This window comes from Streptopelia decaocto, assembly GCF_964273445.1.
Source record: "Streptopelia decaocto genome assembly, chromosome: 25".
NCBI classification, from domain to species: domain Eukaryota; kingdom Metazoa; phylum Chordata; class Aves; order Columbiformes; family Columbidae; genus Streptopelia; species Streptopelia decaocto.
Genome location: NC_138680.1, coordinates 1,437,931 through 1,454,151, shown reverse-complemented (window position 1 = coordinate 1,454,151; position 16,221 = coordinate 1,437,931). Strand labels below are relative to the sequence as shown.

The window sequence follows — 16,221 nt, the reverse complement described above, 5'->3', positions numbered from 1 at the left end:
GGCCTGAACCTTAAAGGGGCCGGTCCCGTCCCACCCCGAAAACGCCCGTTCTGACCCCAAAACGCTCCGCTCGCGAGAGCCAAAGCGCGGATCCCGCAGAGCTCGTCAGGCCCATCCAATGGGAAAGAACTGCTGCAAGTTCACCGCCAAAACTGACTTCAGCAACAGGAGGGTGAAAAGAAAACAACCAAAATCACCTCGTTTCAGGCCAAATCCTATTTCTTATTATGTATTTTGGAAAGGAAGGACAAGCCCTTTTTGTCAAAGGCTAAAAAGAAGCTCCTGAGGATTATTTTTAGAATTATTCCAGCACTGTTTGGGTCCACGTTCATTCTCCGCATCCCTCAAAGAGCGGAGCTGCGACTCCACTGTGACATTGGGTTAAAAAATTCCAGTGAGATTTGTAAAAGAGACAGAAAACAGAAAAAATATGAAATAATTAAAGAAAATGGAGCTGTGTTAGGACGAAGAACCCTGCATTTGCAGTTCCTGGTCGCTGGTGGTGACAGCAAAGCCCGTTTGAGTGTTCAGACCCATCGCGTTGCTTCTCGGTGAGAAGACGCAGCCCAGGACCGGCTTTTGTCACCTACAATGTCCCCTATGCCGTCACGACAGGTCTCCTGTACCGGCGCCGGCGTTTCCTGGCTGTTTGCGTTTCCTGGGGTGGGTGGAGATGGGGGAAGCACAGTTCATCACGCCACTCGTTAGCGGGTAACGACACCTGACAGTTCCTCATCACCAAACCGCACGGTCGCTGCCTTGGCTCCATCACCCTGTGCTCCATCACCAGCTCCCGGTGTTGCGCCTGAGCTTTGACGCCTCGTCTGTGCTGGTCCTTGGTGCCGCTGGAGCTTCTGAAAGAAAATGCACAAGTCAGCACCAGGAGAAGTCAAGGCCCCATTTGGTCTCTGCACACGGAGCCTGAAAGCGTCGGTTACAAATCCCTGCAGCCCCCCCGGGTGCACCCAGACGCTTCTGCTTCATCCTGAATGATGTGACACCCAGGAATAACACCCAAGAATAACACCCAGGAGTAACACCAACCAGCTTTCCTATTTCTTATAACCAGAGAAGTTTGCGGCAGGAAACACTGAGCTGCCTCACTCTGTTGCAGAATAAGTTTAATGAAATTAACTTTTTAATGGTTTTCTATCCCAGGCCGTCTATCGTGAACCTGTCTTGAGCTGGTTGCTGGGTGATTTGGGACGTGAAGACAAGTACCAGGAGATAAAGAGGAAACTCTCAGCAGAGGCTGCAAAGCATCAAGATAAAAACAATTCTAAAAGCTGCCTGAAGGACAGAGAAAGAGAATCCAACAAGAAACAAAGAGCCGCAAGACCCAGAGTTACTGTTGGACTAAAGCGCGTGTGAAAAGCGGGTGCACAGATTCTGAGTGTTTAAAAATGCAAAACTCTTTTGTCTTGGTGTCACTCCCCTTGAGAGGTACCCAGTCCAGACTGTTTCTTTGCTGCACCTTTCCTTTTTTTTGTTGTTTCTGTCTTTTTCTTTATTTTTATAAGCACAAACGTCTGGACTATGCTACTGGACACCCAGGGTGAAGAATATTTAACAACCTCACACCCAATTCCAAGTCCTCTTGTCCCTTGGACAACTTGTGAATGTTCCAGCCCCACTGGGAACTGACACACGAACACTGTCACTTGTGTCATTCCACATCTACAGGCACAAGTGTGTGACTCAGAGGCAAAGAGCTTTGCGGCTGGAGACACCAGGAACACTCCAAGGCTGCTGAAGTTTCAGGGAGGTTTTTGTTTTCCCCACCGCAGACTCTTGGGCAAATTGCAGCTTCTAAATTCCAAGTTTAACTTTCTTAAAAATGAGAAAGCAGCGCTCTGTTCCATCCGCTCGGCTCTGCGGCTCGCACAGCTGGGGAGAAGCAAACACCCACCTGGGCACCGCTAAGGGGGATCGATCCGAACGATGCGGATGATGTCTGGCCATCTGCGTTCTAGTGTCTGCTGGAGCGGCAGCTGTTTCTTCGAAGGGGCTCGAGCTCAAATTCTTTAGTCCACAGCTCCTTGAAAAGAATTCTGTATGTGACCACAAACCGTTCACTGAGTGATCACAACAGCTCGTTTACATGTAAGAGAAGGGAATGGAGCTGGGGAAGGGGCTGGAGCACAAGTGTGATGGGAGCAGCTGAGGGAACCAGAATAGGACGAGAGGAAATGGCCCCAAGTTGCGCCAGGGGAGGTTGAGGTTGGATGTGGGAACAATTTCTTCCCCAAAGGGCTGTGGGGCATTGGAACAGGCTGCCCAGGGCAGTGCTGGAGTCACCATCCCTGGAGGGTTGGACAGACGGACATGAGGTTCTCAGGGACATGGGGCAGTGCCAGGGGTGGGTTATGGTTGGACTCTATGAGCTTGATGGGCTTTTCCAACCAAAATGATTCTTATTCTACAAAACCCCCAGCCCTCTGGATCACTCCTCCCCGCAAAAAGGAGGGCAGCAGCTCTGTGGAGATCTTTAAACCAAACTGCCACCTTCCCAGACCCACTGGCCCATTCTACCTCCCTGCCCAGCAGCTCGGCAGGTTTAACATCAGTTCCTCAACAGCTGCTCTCCCTGGGCCCGTGCGCTTGTTTATGCACACAAGACGACTTACTTTCTTTCCGATCTTTTCCGAAGATCTTGGATATAGTTGGTTCTCTCTATAGGATGCCCCCGAGACCTGTTGAACACTGTAGAGAGACAGGTCTGAGTTAAAACAAGCCATCTTTGAAGCAGCAGAGCACTTAAACCCTTCAAGAAAGATTTTAACCTCTTAAATCAATATCTCCAAACTCAGGACACGTGTTCACTCAACCCTGGTCAGCTCTATAGTCAATAAACTTAATTCCTTCTTTCCAATCACCTCAAGCCCAAACGCCTCCCCCACTTTCTGTTCTACATGACAGGAAAACACACACATAACAGTAAAATAAATTCACCTCCCTGGAGTTGGCCCAAACCCTTTGGCCACCTAAAACCACAAGCCCACGATAAACATTTTGCCCCTGAACAAGAAGAACATAGGCATACGTACAGTCTATGGCAGTATCAGCCTCCATGCCTTCAACATCAATCAGGTACCTGAACAGATCAGCAAGAAAGCTCTAATTACCCAAGTAACTACAGAAATACTGATGGGTTAGCAGGGATGCAAAAAGAATTAATAACTGGGAAGGCTTTAGAGCTTCTATTTACAAGCCAGAATGGAATATCAGCGTTCAGTCTGCTGGGATTTTGGATAAAAAGTGCCACAACAACAATCTTCTCAAAGCTGAAAAGCTTTAAATCCTCCCAAGCCTGGGATCACACACGTCACTTGACTCTTGTTCTACTGGTGCAACAAGAAGCTGCTGATGCCCCCACGTAACTCAGTTTAAGGACAACTCACCTACAGACCAGGTAGCCAGTTCTGTTTAATCCATGTGTGCAATGAACTCCGATGAGTTTATCTGTAACACACAATAACCAGGTGATATTAAAGTGTTTTTTCCCCAAAACCCAACCAGAACAAGCCCATTTGCATTCAACCCCCAACAGTGACACCAGCACAAGTCAACAGAAATGCCCATGCAACAACGTCACTATATTTATGTCTAATTAGCACCAGTGATCCAGCTCATTAGCTTGTTTAATTCTGTGAGCTCATCTGCATTGTATGCAGCTCACTGCAGGGAAGAGGGTTTGATAAAAGCTCCACAAAAACATATTGCATGTTTCCCAAGCTACCAACAAGCAATCGGTATTTACAGCCAGTCTAGAGATGGAGGCTCAAATCAAAGCCCAACTCATTGCCAAATTATCCAATAATTATTGATTATTCCTTTCCCACAACAAACTGATCTTATTGCCTTGACATTTGCACACCAAGAGCAGGAAAATAAATTAATTGTGGTCAGTAAAACATCACTGGACCCCAAATCTGCAGTGTCCTTCCCCAAAACAGCAACGTCAGGGAAATCCACACTTACCGTTGTCTTGGTTGTCTCTCAAAAACTTGCCTACGATGCATTTGAATTGAAAAATGGTGTGTTTGTTTGGTATTTCATGTCCCATCGTCCAGATCTTGGAGTAGCAGAGTGTTGCTGGCAGCTCCTGTAAGAAAGAAAGTCAATAATTTGCAGAAAAAGCACAAGGATTCCTATCAATTAGAGAACCTTAAGCCACAAATTGAGTTTTTCAACTAAGCTCAAAAGAGCAGTGACACAATTTTGGGTAAGAAAACTTCTGTTTTACTTCCAATATTGCATTTTTATTTCTCCTGCCTTTACTTTTTTCTCTCAGGAAAGCAGAACACCCTTCCCAGCCGAGTCTCCAAATGTTTGATACAACAAGCCAAAGCTGGTTGGAATCAGCTCTTTGTTCCAGAGAAGCTACAAAGAGCAGCTTCAGGGGATCCCAAAACTTGTGGCGGTTGGTACAAAGAGAATCTGCACCATGGGGGTCGAAGATCAAGGACAAAATCTCCATCCTGATGGGCCTGTGGTGCTTCAATTCATCCCCTGCCACAGGATTTGAGAGACTTACAATCTTTAAAGTTATTTTCTCACAAGAAATACCTTCAGATTATTTTCAGCAATATCAGGGCTTACACAGAGCTTCACCTCCCCGACAGTGAGACCCAGACTGACCTCCGGCCCATAGTAGCGAGTTGTGTACGTCAGGTCAATGATCAGGCCCAGTTCTTCTTTCTGCTCTTTGATTTTCTTAATGAGGTCATGAGGTGAAAATCTCTCCTCTGGATGAAGGTTCCGATCAAAGCTCTAAGGGGAAATAAAATTGTAAGAGCTGAGATTAAACTCACTTGTATCATGACTGGTGGGAAGAGGTTTGCGCTGCAGAACCTCCCAATGATCATGGAAACGTTTTGGTTGGAAAAGACCTTCATGTTCATCAAGTCCAAATGTTCCCACCCCTACACTGACCCCTATCCCTGAGAACCTCATGTCCGTCTGTCCAGCCCTCCAGGGATGGTGACTCCAGCACTGCCCTGGGCAGCCTGTTCCAATGCCCCACAGCCCTTTGGGGAAGAAATTGTTCCCCAGATCCAACCTCAACCTCCCCTGGCACAACCTGAGGCTGTTTCTTTGTGTCCCTGACTCCTGCCAGCTACTGTTCTCCAGGCTGAACCCCCAGGTCCCTCAGCTGCTCCCATCACACTTGTGCTCCAGCCCCTTCTCTTCTCTCAACTTGCTCCAGCACCTCAAGGTGTCTCTTGGTGTGAGGGGCTCAAAACCAAACACATTCCACCAAAGAGAAAGACGCAGGTGAGGAGCAAAGGTGGAGGCAGGCGCACACACAGGTTACACCGAGCCAAAGGAGGACACGCTCAGGTCCTCGCTGCTCTGGGACTGTTCAGCTGAGCGTTTCCAGCACTGACTGATGACTTCAGACTGGGGCAGAGCACTGTGGCCTGACAAACATGCTCAGAAACAGAAGGTTTCGTTTGGTGAAAGCTAGAAAATAGGCTTTCAGCTCAAATGGAGGCGAACAAACAACACTGTTCCCTGTCATGAGCTGCGCAAGCCCCATAGATGTGACTTACAGTGTTTGTTTTAGGGGTAACTCAAACCCCTGTGGGGTGGGATTCTCCCCCAGCACGGACCATCAGGGACCTCCCGGCACAGCCGGGTGGGCAACTCGTACACCAGCAGCACCACATCACCCCATGCAACCTCCGCTCCCCAAACTCAGCTCTGGCGCCAGCTTCATCGGGCTGTGTGGAGACCCAGCAGTTCCGGGGGGGCTGCCCATAGTATCCCCTGCCCTGACAGATCCACCCCAGGCAGAGCTCCTTGTATCTGGGGCGCCTGTACGCTGCTGTCAGCTCCAAGAAACCCGCCGGCAACGCCCAGAAGCTGCTTCTGGTGAACGTCACCACAATGCTGACACACACAGGCTGCTCTGTGCTCCTCCCTCCCCCAGCTTATAACCCAACTACCAAAGCAAACAACAAAACAACCCACTGACACTTTTTTTTTTTTTTCCTGAAGGAATTCACTCACTGATTCTCTGCAAAGCGACGCTTCCCCACAGCCGCTTTGCACCCCACCCAGCCCACGGCACCGGCCGGCACTCACCCTCTTCAGCGGGACCTTGAAGGCGATGAAGCGGGTGCCCGGGATCCTCCTGCCCAGCGGGATGTAGTCGGTCCACCTAAAACCCCGCAGCACGGAGCCGTTAAACCTGCGAACCGCGGGTCGAGCCCCGCGCTGCCCCCCGGCCCGGGGACCCAGAACAACCCCCAGCCCGGGAATCCTCATCCCCCAGGAATCCTCATCCACACGCCGTGAGCCCCCCGGGCTTTACACCGAGCCCTGCCATACGTTAAACAGAACGGGCGAGCGGCGCCGGTGTCAGGGCCCGGGTGGGCCCCGCGGCTCCCGGCAGCAGCGGGCCGGACGCGGCCGGAGCGCCCCGGGGGAGCCCCCGGGAGGCCCCGAGAGCGTGAAGAAGCCGCGGATCTGCGTGAGGAGAAAGCGGGAGAGCAGAACCCACCGCTGCGGGACGTGGGAGGGCCCGCCGCCCACCATGATGGCGACACGGCCGGCATCCGGCACGCCCAACGTCACTTCCGCTTCCGCCGCCGCTGCTTTGACGTCGCGCGGCCGCCGTCCGAGCCGGCTAAACGACCCGAGGCCACGCCCACGTCCAGGAGACCACGCCTCCATTCTGGATACCACGCCCCCTCTAGGCCAGGCCCCGTCTGGCGGCGTCTGGGGGTGTGGCGCCGCCTAGCGGTCAAAAATGGGTACAACAGCCCCGGAACCAGTACCGGCATCACCTTCCCAGTCCAGACCGAGCATCACTGCCCACGTACCAGCATCACCTTCCCAGTACCAAAACCAGGATCACCACCCCAGCACCTGTGTCACCAGCCCAGTACCAGAACCATCATCACCACCCCAGTACCAGCATCACCTTTCCAGTACCAGAACCAGCATCACCAGCCTCTGCCCCAATATTGGAACCACCTTCCCAGTACAAGAACCACCATCACTGGCACGGTGCCAGCATCACCTCAGTATCACAATCACCTTCCCAGTACCACAACCGGCACCACTGCCCCAGTACCAGAGCCAGCATCACCTTCCCAGTATCAGCATCACTTTTCCAGTATAGGAATCACCTTCCCAATACCAGAACCAGCATTGCTGCCCCAGTACCAGCATCACCTTCCCAGTGTCAGCATCACCAGCCACGGTGCTTGCACCAGCATCACTGCCCCAGTACCCTGGGCCACCCCAGAACCAGCATCACAGCCCCAGGACCGGCATCCCCACCCTGCACCACACTGGTACCAGCACCCCCAGTACCAGCATCCCCACTCCATGCTGGTACTGCCACCCACAGTACCATCCCCCCCAGGACCAGTATCCCCCATCCCACTGGGAGCATCCCCCACCAGTACCACCCAAGGACCATCACAGGCTCCCCAGCATGGCCACACAACACTGGGAACAGCAGATGCCCCTCGGGGCAGAACAAAAACAACCCCAAAGTACCAAAAGCCCGCCATCCCCACCAGTTGGGGTCACCAGTGCCACCCTTGGACATGGAAATGACCTCCTGAAAAAAAATATCATTGTGGGGATGGGAAATCATCGGTGTGGGAAAATATGGCGGGGCTGAAGAAAAATGTCTTGAGGCTGGAAAATCGTCATGGGGATGGGAAATCATCATGGGGATGGAAAATTGTTGGCATGGGAAACAACTGTGGGGCTGGAAAATCATCATAGGGATGGGAAACAATCATGGGGTTGGAAAATTGTTGGATGGGAAACAATCGTGGGGCTGGAAAATCATTGTAGGGCTGGAAAATCATCACCAGCATCATCATCACCATCACCACCCCACTACCAGTGCGGGCGGTTGGGGCTGCTTTGCTGTACGCAGACACATATACATATATACATATATATATGTGTACTGTGCATGTCATGGCTCTTCAGCCTCCACGCTTTCCCGGCCCTGGGAGTTTTGTCCCGGGTCGGGCAGGATTTTCCAGTCGGTAGCAAATAATTTCGAGGGGGTGGTGGGGACCAGCGCCCTGTGCCCAACCTGGGAAGACACATCTCCAGTCGGGAGAAAAATCCCCTTTTTTTCCAGAGGGAGGAAAAACCACCCGGATTAGTGTTGACGCCGGGAGGACGGAGGCGTCGGTGGGGAAGGGCCGGCTCGACTTGCCCAGCTGAGCGGGAAACCCGGTTTTCGGGGTGCCCCGCGGTTGTCTGGGCACACATGGGGGTTGCTCCCCCCTCCTCACGCTGGGGAAATCAGGTTGAACCTCCTTCGTTTGCAGCTAAGCCTGTAATTAGCGCTCGGGCTGTGCTGGTGAGCAGGATGTGGCCCTGGGAAGGTGCTGCGGGTGCCTCGGGGACCAGCTGAGCCCCAGAAACTCATCTCACACATGGTTGACAAGCGGGCGGGGGGTCACTGTCCCTCTCCATGTGTCCCCCCTGCTCTCCCTTCTCCTTCCCAGCCCATTGTTGGATCTCAAAATGCTTTTGCAAAGGACCATTGTGCCCTGTGGGTGCACCACAAGGGCTTTTCCACCCCCCAAGCAACGCCCAAATCCCTGATCCCTCTTTCCAAGGTGGCTACTATGGGAACAAGCCCCCTCCAGCCGGACAACAAGGGGTTCACCACCTGTCCTTCTCCCCAAAACCCCAGTGGGTGCTTTGCAACTCATTTTGGGAGCAGCCTTGACCGTGGGGACCCTGCAGAGGTGACTCAGGGATGCCGGGGGTTGCGAAACAGGCCTGGGATGGTTTGGGAGACGCCTCCACGCAGCCCCGCCAAGCCCAGCCGCCCCGGGGAGCCCGGCGGGGAACAAGCCACGGCAGCGTCTGGGCTGCGCGCGGCGGCCGACCCGTCAGGCAGGTTTCCTGCAGCCGGAGAGAACCGTCTGGAGCCGGGCATGTCCCTGCGCCCGCTCACAGGCTGACGGAGCCCCCCGGCTCTCTCCTCGCCGCCGAAACCATGCGAGCGGCCGGCTTGCTGCTGGCTTGGGCGCTGCTGCGTCCCGTGGGCACCCAGCAATGCCACCTGGCCGGCGGCGTGCTCCGCTTCACCGACACGCACGCTGAGATCCGGGTGCCGGCGCTGCACCGGGTGCCCAGCTCGCTCGATCCCCTCTACGGCCTCGTCCGGCGCTGCCTGGATCTCATCCAGCAAAACCCGCTGCCCACAGGTGAGCCCGGAGCCGGGACCCCCCACCACGGGCGCCATCGGCACCCGGGTGTCACCGGCTGCAAACCCCGTGTCCAGGGAGGGTTGGGGGTGCATTGGGTGGGACGTTTTTTACCAACGCCGCGGTTTCTTCGGCAGAGCTGCTCAGGGCAGCCCTGAACGACCCCAGCTCGGTGCGGACGGCACAGGTGAGCTGGGACGTGGGGTGGGGGATCCCACCCAGGACGGGGCACCCAAACGCTGGGTGCATGGGTGTGCCAAACCTTTCTTGTCGCATAGGTGGTGCAGTATGAGCTGGGCTATGTGGTGTGCGCCGCGGTGGCCCTGCTCTTCACCGTGGCCGTGCCGGTGGCTGGGATGTGTTTCTGCTACTGCCGGAGCCGCCGGCGGTGCGGGGGCCGCCTGCGCGCCCACCGGCGCTCGCTGGGCTGCCGCCGCCACTGCTTGGTGACCTGCCTGTCCCTCACCTCCCTCATCATCCTGTGAGTCCCCCCAAAGTACCCACAAACTGGCCGCCTCACCCCAGGAGGGGACATTGTGTCCCATAGGGGTGAGGTGGCTTCATCGGGCAGCCCCGTCACCACCTTGTCCCCCGCAGGACCAGCGTCATCTGCGCCTTCGTCACCAGCCAGCGGGTGAAGGGACAGATGGAGCCGGGGCTGAGGGCCGTGCCGGCCACGCTGCGCACCCTGCGGCAGCACATCGCCAACGTCCCCCAGGTGCGTCCCCGAGCGCCCACCCCACCCCAGCAGCACAGGGACAGCCACACTGCCCTCCCGGAGCAGTTTGGGGGGCAAGAAGAGGCTGCGCAGCTGCATTAAAAATGACAACGTGGGGTCCCCTCCTGGCTGCTGCCACCCCCAGCTGACCAGCTCCTTTCTCCTGCCAGGGGGTGCAGATGGTTGTGGACCAGTTTGAGGTGCCCCGGCAGCAGATCATCTCCGACCTGGGTGGTAAGCACCGCACCGGGCGCTGGCGCGGTCTATCCCAAGTTTTTGGCCGGGATGAGATGCTGACGGGGTGTTTGATGCCTTACAGGGCTCAGCCGGAGCGTGGGGCTCTCCATCCACGCCCAGCTGAAGGCCATGACCTACGCGGCGCTGGCAGACCTGCAGGACAGGGCTGGAGGTAACGCCGAGCGCGGCTCTCCCGCGGGGCCGGTGCCGAAGCCTCGCCGGAGAGCCGGGGCCGCCGAGCGGAGCAGCGTGAACTAGCCCTGGGCTTTCTCTTTAAGACCTACAGACCTCGCTGCACCATTTACAGATTCTCGACAAGACGGTGCGGGAGCTGGCGGCGGCGCGGGCCGAGCTGGAGCCGGCGCTGCGGGAACGGCGGCGGCGCGCGGTCGCGTTGCTGGACGACCCGCGCTGCACGTCCTGCGCCAGCATCCTGGGCAGGGCACAGAGCCTGGAGCTGGGCGCCGACTACGGCAAGGTGGGACGGGGCGCTGGACCGCCCCATCTCATCATCATCATCACCACACTGGCATCCCCAAAACTCACAGGTTTTCTCCCACCCCAAGGTGCCGTCGGTGGAGAAGGTTTTGAAGGCGCTGGCTGGTCTGCCCCGAAGTGACTTTGCAGAGATGATTCGCCAGGTTTTGGGGGTTGGGGTGCAGCCAGGGTGGGTCTGGCACCCCAACAAGGCGCTCAGCACCCCATCTTTCCTCGCAGGGCAACGGCACCTTCAACTCCATCCCGGAACTGGCTGTGGAGAGGATGGCGCAGCTCATCCAGGGTGAGTGGGACGGCCGGAGCGAGCGGGGACACCCTCCATGGAGCAAACCCCATTTTGGGGGTGTAGGGTGGCAAACAGGGACCGGCTGTCCCTCCAGCATGGCCTTGGCCCTGCAGATCTGCGGGATGAGATGGCCCGTGTGACGGAGAAGGTGCAGTCCATCGCTGACAGCTTCCCCCTCCCCGAGTACACCCGCCCTGCCAGCGAAGCCCTGGGGAAGGCGGAGGAGCGGAGCCGGCCGTACCTGCGGGAGGTGGAGCGCTTCGAGCGCTACAGGTGACACCGGGGAGCACCACAGGGGACAGGGCGTGCGGCACAGATGGGCGTTGAGCCCCCACCGAGCCCCCAGCCCTGTATCTCAAGGCCTCTATCCCTGCTGCTCCTTCCTCCAGGTGGATCGCGGGCACAGTGCTGTGCTCCATCATCCTCCTCATCCTCGCCTGCAATGCCATGGGGATGGCCCTGGGGACCTACGGGCTCTCCAAGCGGGAGGATCCGAGCGACTACGAGTGCCGAGGAGAAGCCGGCGCTAAGTTTCTCCTGCTGTAAGCACCTCTCCATGCCCTGGGTGGGGAACCGTTGCCACCTCACACCCCCCAAAAAATAACAGAGGGGCAAAGCCGAGGGAAGAACAGGCCAAGCGGAAAGGTTTTTTGAAGCCACCGCCTGCGCCGGCGGGTTTGGGAGAAGCAGCTCCTCCCTGGCAGCTCCGGCACCGCGGCCCCGCTGCCCGGCACACCCGGCTCCCCAGGCCCTTCCCAGGCAGAGCCGGCGTGCCCGGGCGCAGGGACCCGCGGGGCCGCAGCCGGCCGGGCAGGTCCCCACAGGCTTTTCTGCCCACTCGGGTCTGTAAAGCTGCTGTTGGCACCTCCTCTCCCTCTTTTTCAGCGGCGTGGGCCTGGCTTTCCTGTTCTCCTGGCTCCTCGTCCTCCTGGTTTTCGCCACCTTCCTGGTTGGGGGCAACATCCAGACGCTTGTTTGCAGGAATTGGGTCAATCAAGAAATTTATAAGGTGGGTGGCCACGCGTCCACCCGTCGGCCCATAAATCTCTGCCTGCGTGCACCAAGGTGCCTCCAAACACTCTGTGCTCACCCCTAAAACCATGCGGAAAAGCTCCATCCTAAACCACAAGATTAAGTTTAGGATTAGGATTTGCATCAGCAGCGGGGAATCGCCCTTGTGCCGTTCATTTGCTTGAGGGGATGACGCTCGTACCTGCAGAACCCTTGTCCTCTGGTGGTTTGGGGATCCCTGGGGTGCTGAGGGGCAGTGACACACTGCGATGGGGCTGGGATCAGGGCTGGGAATGGGATCAGGGCTTGTCCTGCAGCTGGGCACACGCAGGTAGGTCCCCGCTGCTTCCCGTCCGAACACCGTCCAACAAGGTTCTGTAATGGGGATCGCACAAAAAACTGCAAGATGAGCTCTGGCTGGTACCCCAGGATGCACCTGCAAGGGCAAAGCACCCCAAAAATTATTGCTAGGATTATCTGCACCTGAGCCTTTTGTTTTCCTCCCGTTTGGTCCAGTTCATCGACACCCCCGGGAACCTGCCGCCATCCATGAACCTCACCCGCCAGCTCAACCTCCGCAGGGATTCCAACCTCAGCGCCACGTACCGGTGGGTGCCGCTGGAGCCGCCTCTGCCCCCCACACACCTAAGGGCTAATTCGGGGTCACGCTGCCGACGTCCCTTTGCCTTCCAGGGAGTGCAAGAGCGGCGCAGGGCTGTGGGAGGTGCTGCAGCTCGATAAATCCTATGACCTGGATGAGCATCTAAAAACCCCCAAGGTGAGGGCTGGCGCTGGCCGGAGCTCCTGTTAACAGCGTGGGGATGCATGAGCTTTACTGGGGTTACTGGGATGGAGGCGGCTGGCCCTAACCCTGCAGCGCTCTCCCCGTGTTGCCCCTGCAGTACACGGCTGATTTCCAAAAACGCCTGGGCGACTTCACGGCGCGGCTGGGCGACGTGCGGCTCCTCCGCAGCGAGGGCAGGCAGGACCTGGAGACCTTCGCCCGCAGCGGTGTGGACGAGGTGGACTACGGGCGCTTCCAGGAGGAGGTGAGGAGATGCCCAAAAGTCCCCGCTGTGGTGGGTAGAACAAGCTTCCAGGCTTGGATTTCGGGTGACTCCATCTTCCCCCAGATGAAAAACCCCGTGGTGCAGACCAGCCTCCCTGCCTTGGCGAGGAGCCTCGAGGGGCTGCAGAAAATGCAGGTGAGCGGCGAGGTGGGTTGTGGGCGCTGTTTGTGCAGCCGTGGGGACATCCTCAGCACGCTGTCCCCCTGCAGAGGAACAGCACGGTGGCAGGACGGCTGGCCACCGAGGCCCAGGCCCTGTGGCAGATGCAAAACTCCACGGTGCAATGGCAGGAGGCTTTGGTGGTGAGTTCACGCCGGGCTGGTGGCTCGCGGTGTTGCCGGCATTTCCCTGGCGGTGTCCTCATAATGGGGGGGGAAACAAGGATTTTTCAGCCTTCTCGCCTCCCTGTCCCGCAGGCAAAGCTGGCGGAAAGTGTCCAGTTCCTCTCCCGCTTGGCACCGCACCTCCAGGTACTCGCGTGGTTTCTTCCAGCTCTAAAAAATACATGGTGGGCTATGAGTCCCACCTGCCAGTGCCCCAAGAAGCCAATTACAGGGTGATGGGAGAGCCAGGAAAAATGCCGATCAGGGAGGATCAGCCTCCTTTATTATTAATACTTAATTTGCTGCTAAAAATCTGAAATATCCCTGCAGCATTCACAGCATTTCAGTGTCCCCTGGCAGAGCTGTCCCATGGTGTTTAATCTCACCCACTCCCTGCCAGGAGATTTCTCCGCTCAGGGCAGGTCCCCCTTTCCCTATCCTCTGATAATCAGACCCAATTCAAAGCACGTCCTTCTCCCGACACCCCCGGGGCACCCATCATGCTGCTGGGTGCTCTGAGGATGCTCTGCCCTTCCCCAGGAGCGGGTGAAGACCACACTGGCCACCACAGCCTCGGTGGAAGCCCAACTACCTGTGCAAGCCCAGCAGATCCTCCGACAGGTGAGTCAGGGCTGGATTAGCCCTCGGGGGGTACAAAACTCCCCACAGCCGGAAAGAAAGAACGAGAACTGGGCGCTGCAAGAGGGGAAGAGGCACCCGAAGCCTCCAGCTCTCATTTCCCAGTCTGACGTTAGCCCAGAGCTGGCTGGAGTGGGGCTGGAGCTGCGTTTGGGGAGCGCGGTGCCTGCCCCCCATGCTGCCTTCCCTCTGCCCAGGAGATCGGCTGCTTCACCAGGAAGGAGCTCCGGTACTTCGCCCAGTACCTCAACTGGGTTGGGCAGACGGTAGGTGCTTGTCTTTGCTGGGGGGGGATTCTTCAGTCCTCAGGGATGCTGAACCAGGGTAGCAAAGTGCATCCCCCAAAGCCAGGAGCAGGTTTATGCCTCATCTCCACTTCTTGTTGCAGCTGAGGGAGGACGTGGCTTCGTGCCAGCCGCTCGCCACGGCCCTGGACAACGGGCGGGTGATCCTGTGCGACCGCATCGCCGACCCCTGGGTAAGGGTGCTGTCCTCGTCTATCTGCAGGGGACCAGCACAAAGCATCCCACCACCAACCAGTGCAAATTCAGGGCAAGCAGGACCATCAGCAGCCCTGACACCCCACAACCAGCCACCTCCAGGCTCCCCAAACCCCGGGGGCCGCCTCTCCGCACACAGCTCAGCGGGGACCCCCGTGTTCTCTCCTTGCAGAATGCTTTCTGGTTCAGCCTGGGCTGCTGCACCTTCTTCCTCATCCCCAACATCATCTTCGCCATCAGGCTCTCCAAACATTTCCGCCCCATCCGCAACCGGCTCATGTAAGCGGCGGGCGCGGGGTGGGAGGATGCAGAGATGGGAGATGTGGGCTCCTCCTCGACCTCCACAATATTTTCTCCTCCTTCTGCAGCTCCACAGGGTCAGAGGAGACCTGTCCCTTCCACATCCCCCGTGTCACAGCACTCAAGCTCTAGGATGGGGGGGTCTGCCGGGTGCCCTACACCCCAGGAGCTCCCAACAAACTCATTCCCAAGCCTTGCAGGGCTCTGGGTCCCTCCAACATCTCACAGGACTCCGGGTCCCTCTGATGTCTCTTCCTCGGTGTTCTTCAGCATCTGAGCATCCTTCCTGGGTGTGGGGCACGTGTCTCCACGCTCTGTGGGGCTCTGGGTCCCTCTGGCATCTCTTTCTCGGTGTCTGAAGCGTCATGGACACTCTCACAACCCGGTTGATCCAGGGTGAAGGAGAAGGATCCCCCATCGCTCCCATTAACCCCTAGTGTACCCCTTGCAGGGAAAGACACCCACCCGCTGCCCCACGACACTTCCCCACACCCGGGACACCCGGCCAGGAGCACATTAAAGTTCTCCCCAGCCAAACCCACCACCGTGTGCTTTGTTTTGTGGCCGCCATCACCCCCATTTTCTCCAGGGAACCCATTCAGGCCCAGCTGGGGTGGGTGGCAGCCCCGAGAGGGCTCGGCTACCGGGTCTGGGCCTGCGGGACCCCCATCTCCACCTGCCCAGAGACCCAGCATACACAACCCTGAGGGCCCTCCTGGAACTGTTGATTAGAGCTTAATTAGATCTTAGTTAGAGGTGAGGTCTTAGGGGCACAACTGCAGGTGGTTTCTGGTCCATCCCCATTCCAAAGGAAGCCCAGGCAAGGGCTTTGACTCCCAGTTTATAAAGCTTTAGGGGGTGAAATGCCCACTTTTCCTTCATATCCTTCATCCTCTGATTCCAAAGCGCTTTGTCCAACCAGCAAATCATTTACAAAATCTACATGGGAGGGAGCAGATCAGCCCCTTCCAAGTGAATGGGGATTTCTGAGTATTTCCCTCACCGAAATACTGTTTGCTAAGCGATAGAGAAATGACCCATTTTTATGCATTATTAAAAGGCAACTGCCACCCACAGCCAGCAGTAATGTGCAAAATACCTGGTTTATGCATTATTTAGGTTATTGCTGCCTAGAGCCAGCTGGTTTCTCGCAGTATTTGCCTGCAGAGGTCAGCACTGCAAAGGCTTTTTGCAAGAGGAATTTGGGGAGCTGAAGCCCAAAGGAAGATGTTTGCTCCATGCCCAGGGATGGCCTCAGCCCATCTGGAAACTATTTGGTGGTATCATCTGCAAAAATCAGCTTTAAAAATGGCATATTTTGTGGTCAGAGGAAGGTTGGTGGTGGGAGGAAGTGATGTTAGTACCTGGGATTCAATCAGAAAATACATCAGTGACTCTTCTGCTCCAAGCTGGGTCTATTTTGAAGGCTTAGTCGT

The 16,221-nt window shown here is 56.6% G+C and overlaps 2 protein-coding genes across 3 annotated transcripts; one reads left to right on the top strand and one right to left on the bottom strand.

Moving 5' to 3' along the window:
• Positions 1 to 198: 198 nt before the first annotated feature.
• DUSP11 (dual specificity phosphatase 11) lies at positions 199 to 6,616 on the bottom strand. Of its 2 annotated transcripts, none has more exons than XM_082072606.1 (9): positions 6,509 to 6,616; positions 6,091 to 6,166; positions 4,642 to 4,773; positions 3,982 to 4,105; positions 3,402 to 3,462; positions 3,048 to 3,094; positions 2,628 to 2,703; positions 1,910 to 2,038; positions 199 to 854 (listed from the first exon to the last, which is right to left on the bottom strand). In XM_082072606.1, exons 1-9 carry the CDS (start codon positions 6,541 to 6,543, stop codon positions 599 to 601), a joined length of 936 nt encoding a protein of 311 aa, XP_081928732.1. In that variant the 5' UTR covers positions 6,544 to 6,616; the 3' UTR covers positions 199 to 598. The 2 variants fall into 2 exon arrangements, with proteins under 2 accessions (XP_081928732.1, XP_081928733.1); XM_082072607.1 differs by having other exon boundaries at positions 199 to 851.
• A 2,376-nt stretch (positions 6,617 to 8,992) lies between these two features.
• Positions 8,993 to 15,254, top strand: PROM2 (prominin 2; the record flags this gene model as incomplete). Its single annotated transcript, XM_082072821.1, has 23 exons — positions 8,993 to 9,203; positions 9,341 to 9,390; positions 9,482 to 9,684; positions 9,801 to 9,921; positions 10,092 to 10,155; positions 10,241 to 10,330; positions 10,437 to 10,636; positions 10,725 to 10,799; positions 10,876 to 10,939; positions 11,056 to 11,215; positions 11,332 to 11,484; positions 11,828 to 11,951; positions 12,470 to 12,561; positions 12,647 to 12,731; positions 12,856 to 13,002; positions 13,087 to 13,158; positions 13,233 to 13,325; positions 13,440 to 13,493; positions 13,887 to 13,967; positions 14,183 to 14,251; positions 14,374 to 14,463; positions 14,658 to 14,764; positions 14,854 to 15,254. The coding sequence occupies 23 exons, from the start codon at positions 8,993 to 8,995 to the stop codon at positions 14,915 to 14,917; spliced, it is 2,469 nt and encodes an 822-aa protein (XP_081928947.1). The 3' UTR covers positions 14,918 to 15,254.
• Positions 15,255 to 16,221: the final 967 nt, after the last annotated feature.

Coding starts and splice junctions, on each gene's coding strand:
- DUSP11 (XM_082072606.1), bottom strand. CDS start 6,543: ATGGTGGGCGGCGGGCCCTCCCACGTCCCGCAGCG. Junction 4,106..4,641: donor CTCGCTACTATGGGCCGGAG/GTCAGTCTGGGT, acceptor TCTTTCTTACAG/GAGCTGCCAGCAACACTCTG. Junction 2,039..2,627: donor CGGAAAAGATCGGAAAGAAA/GTAAGTCGTCTT, acceptor ATTCTTTTCAAG/GAGCTGTGGACTAAAGAATT.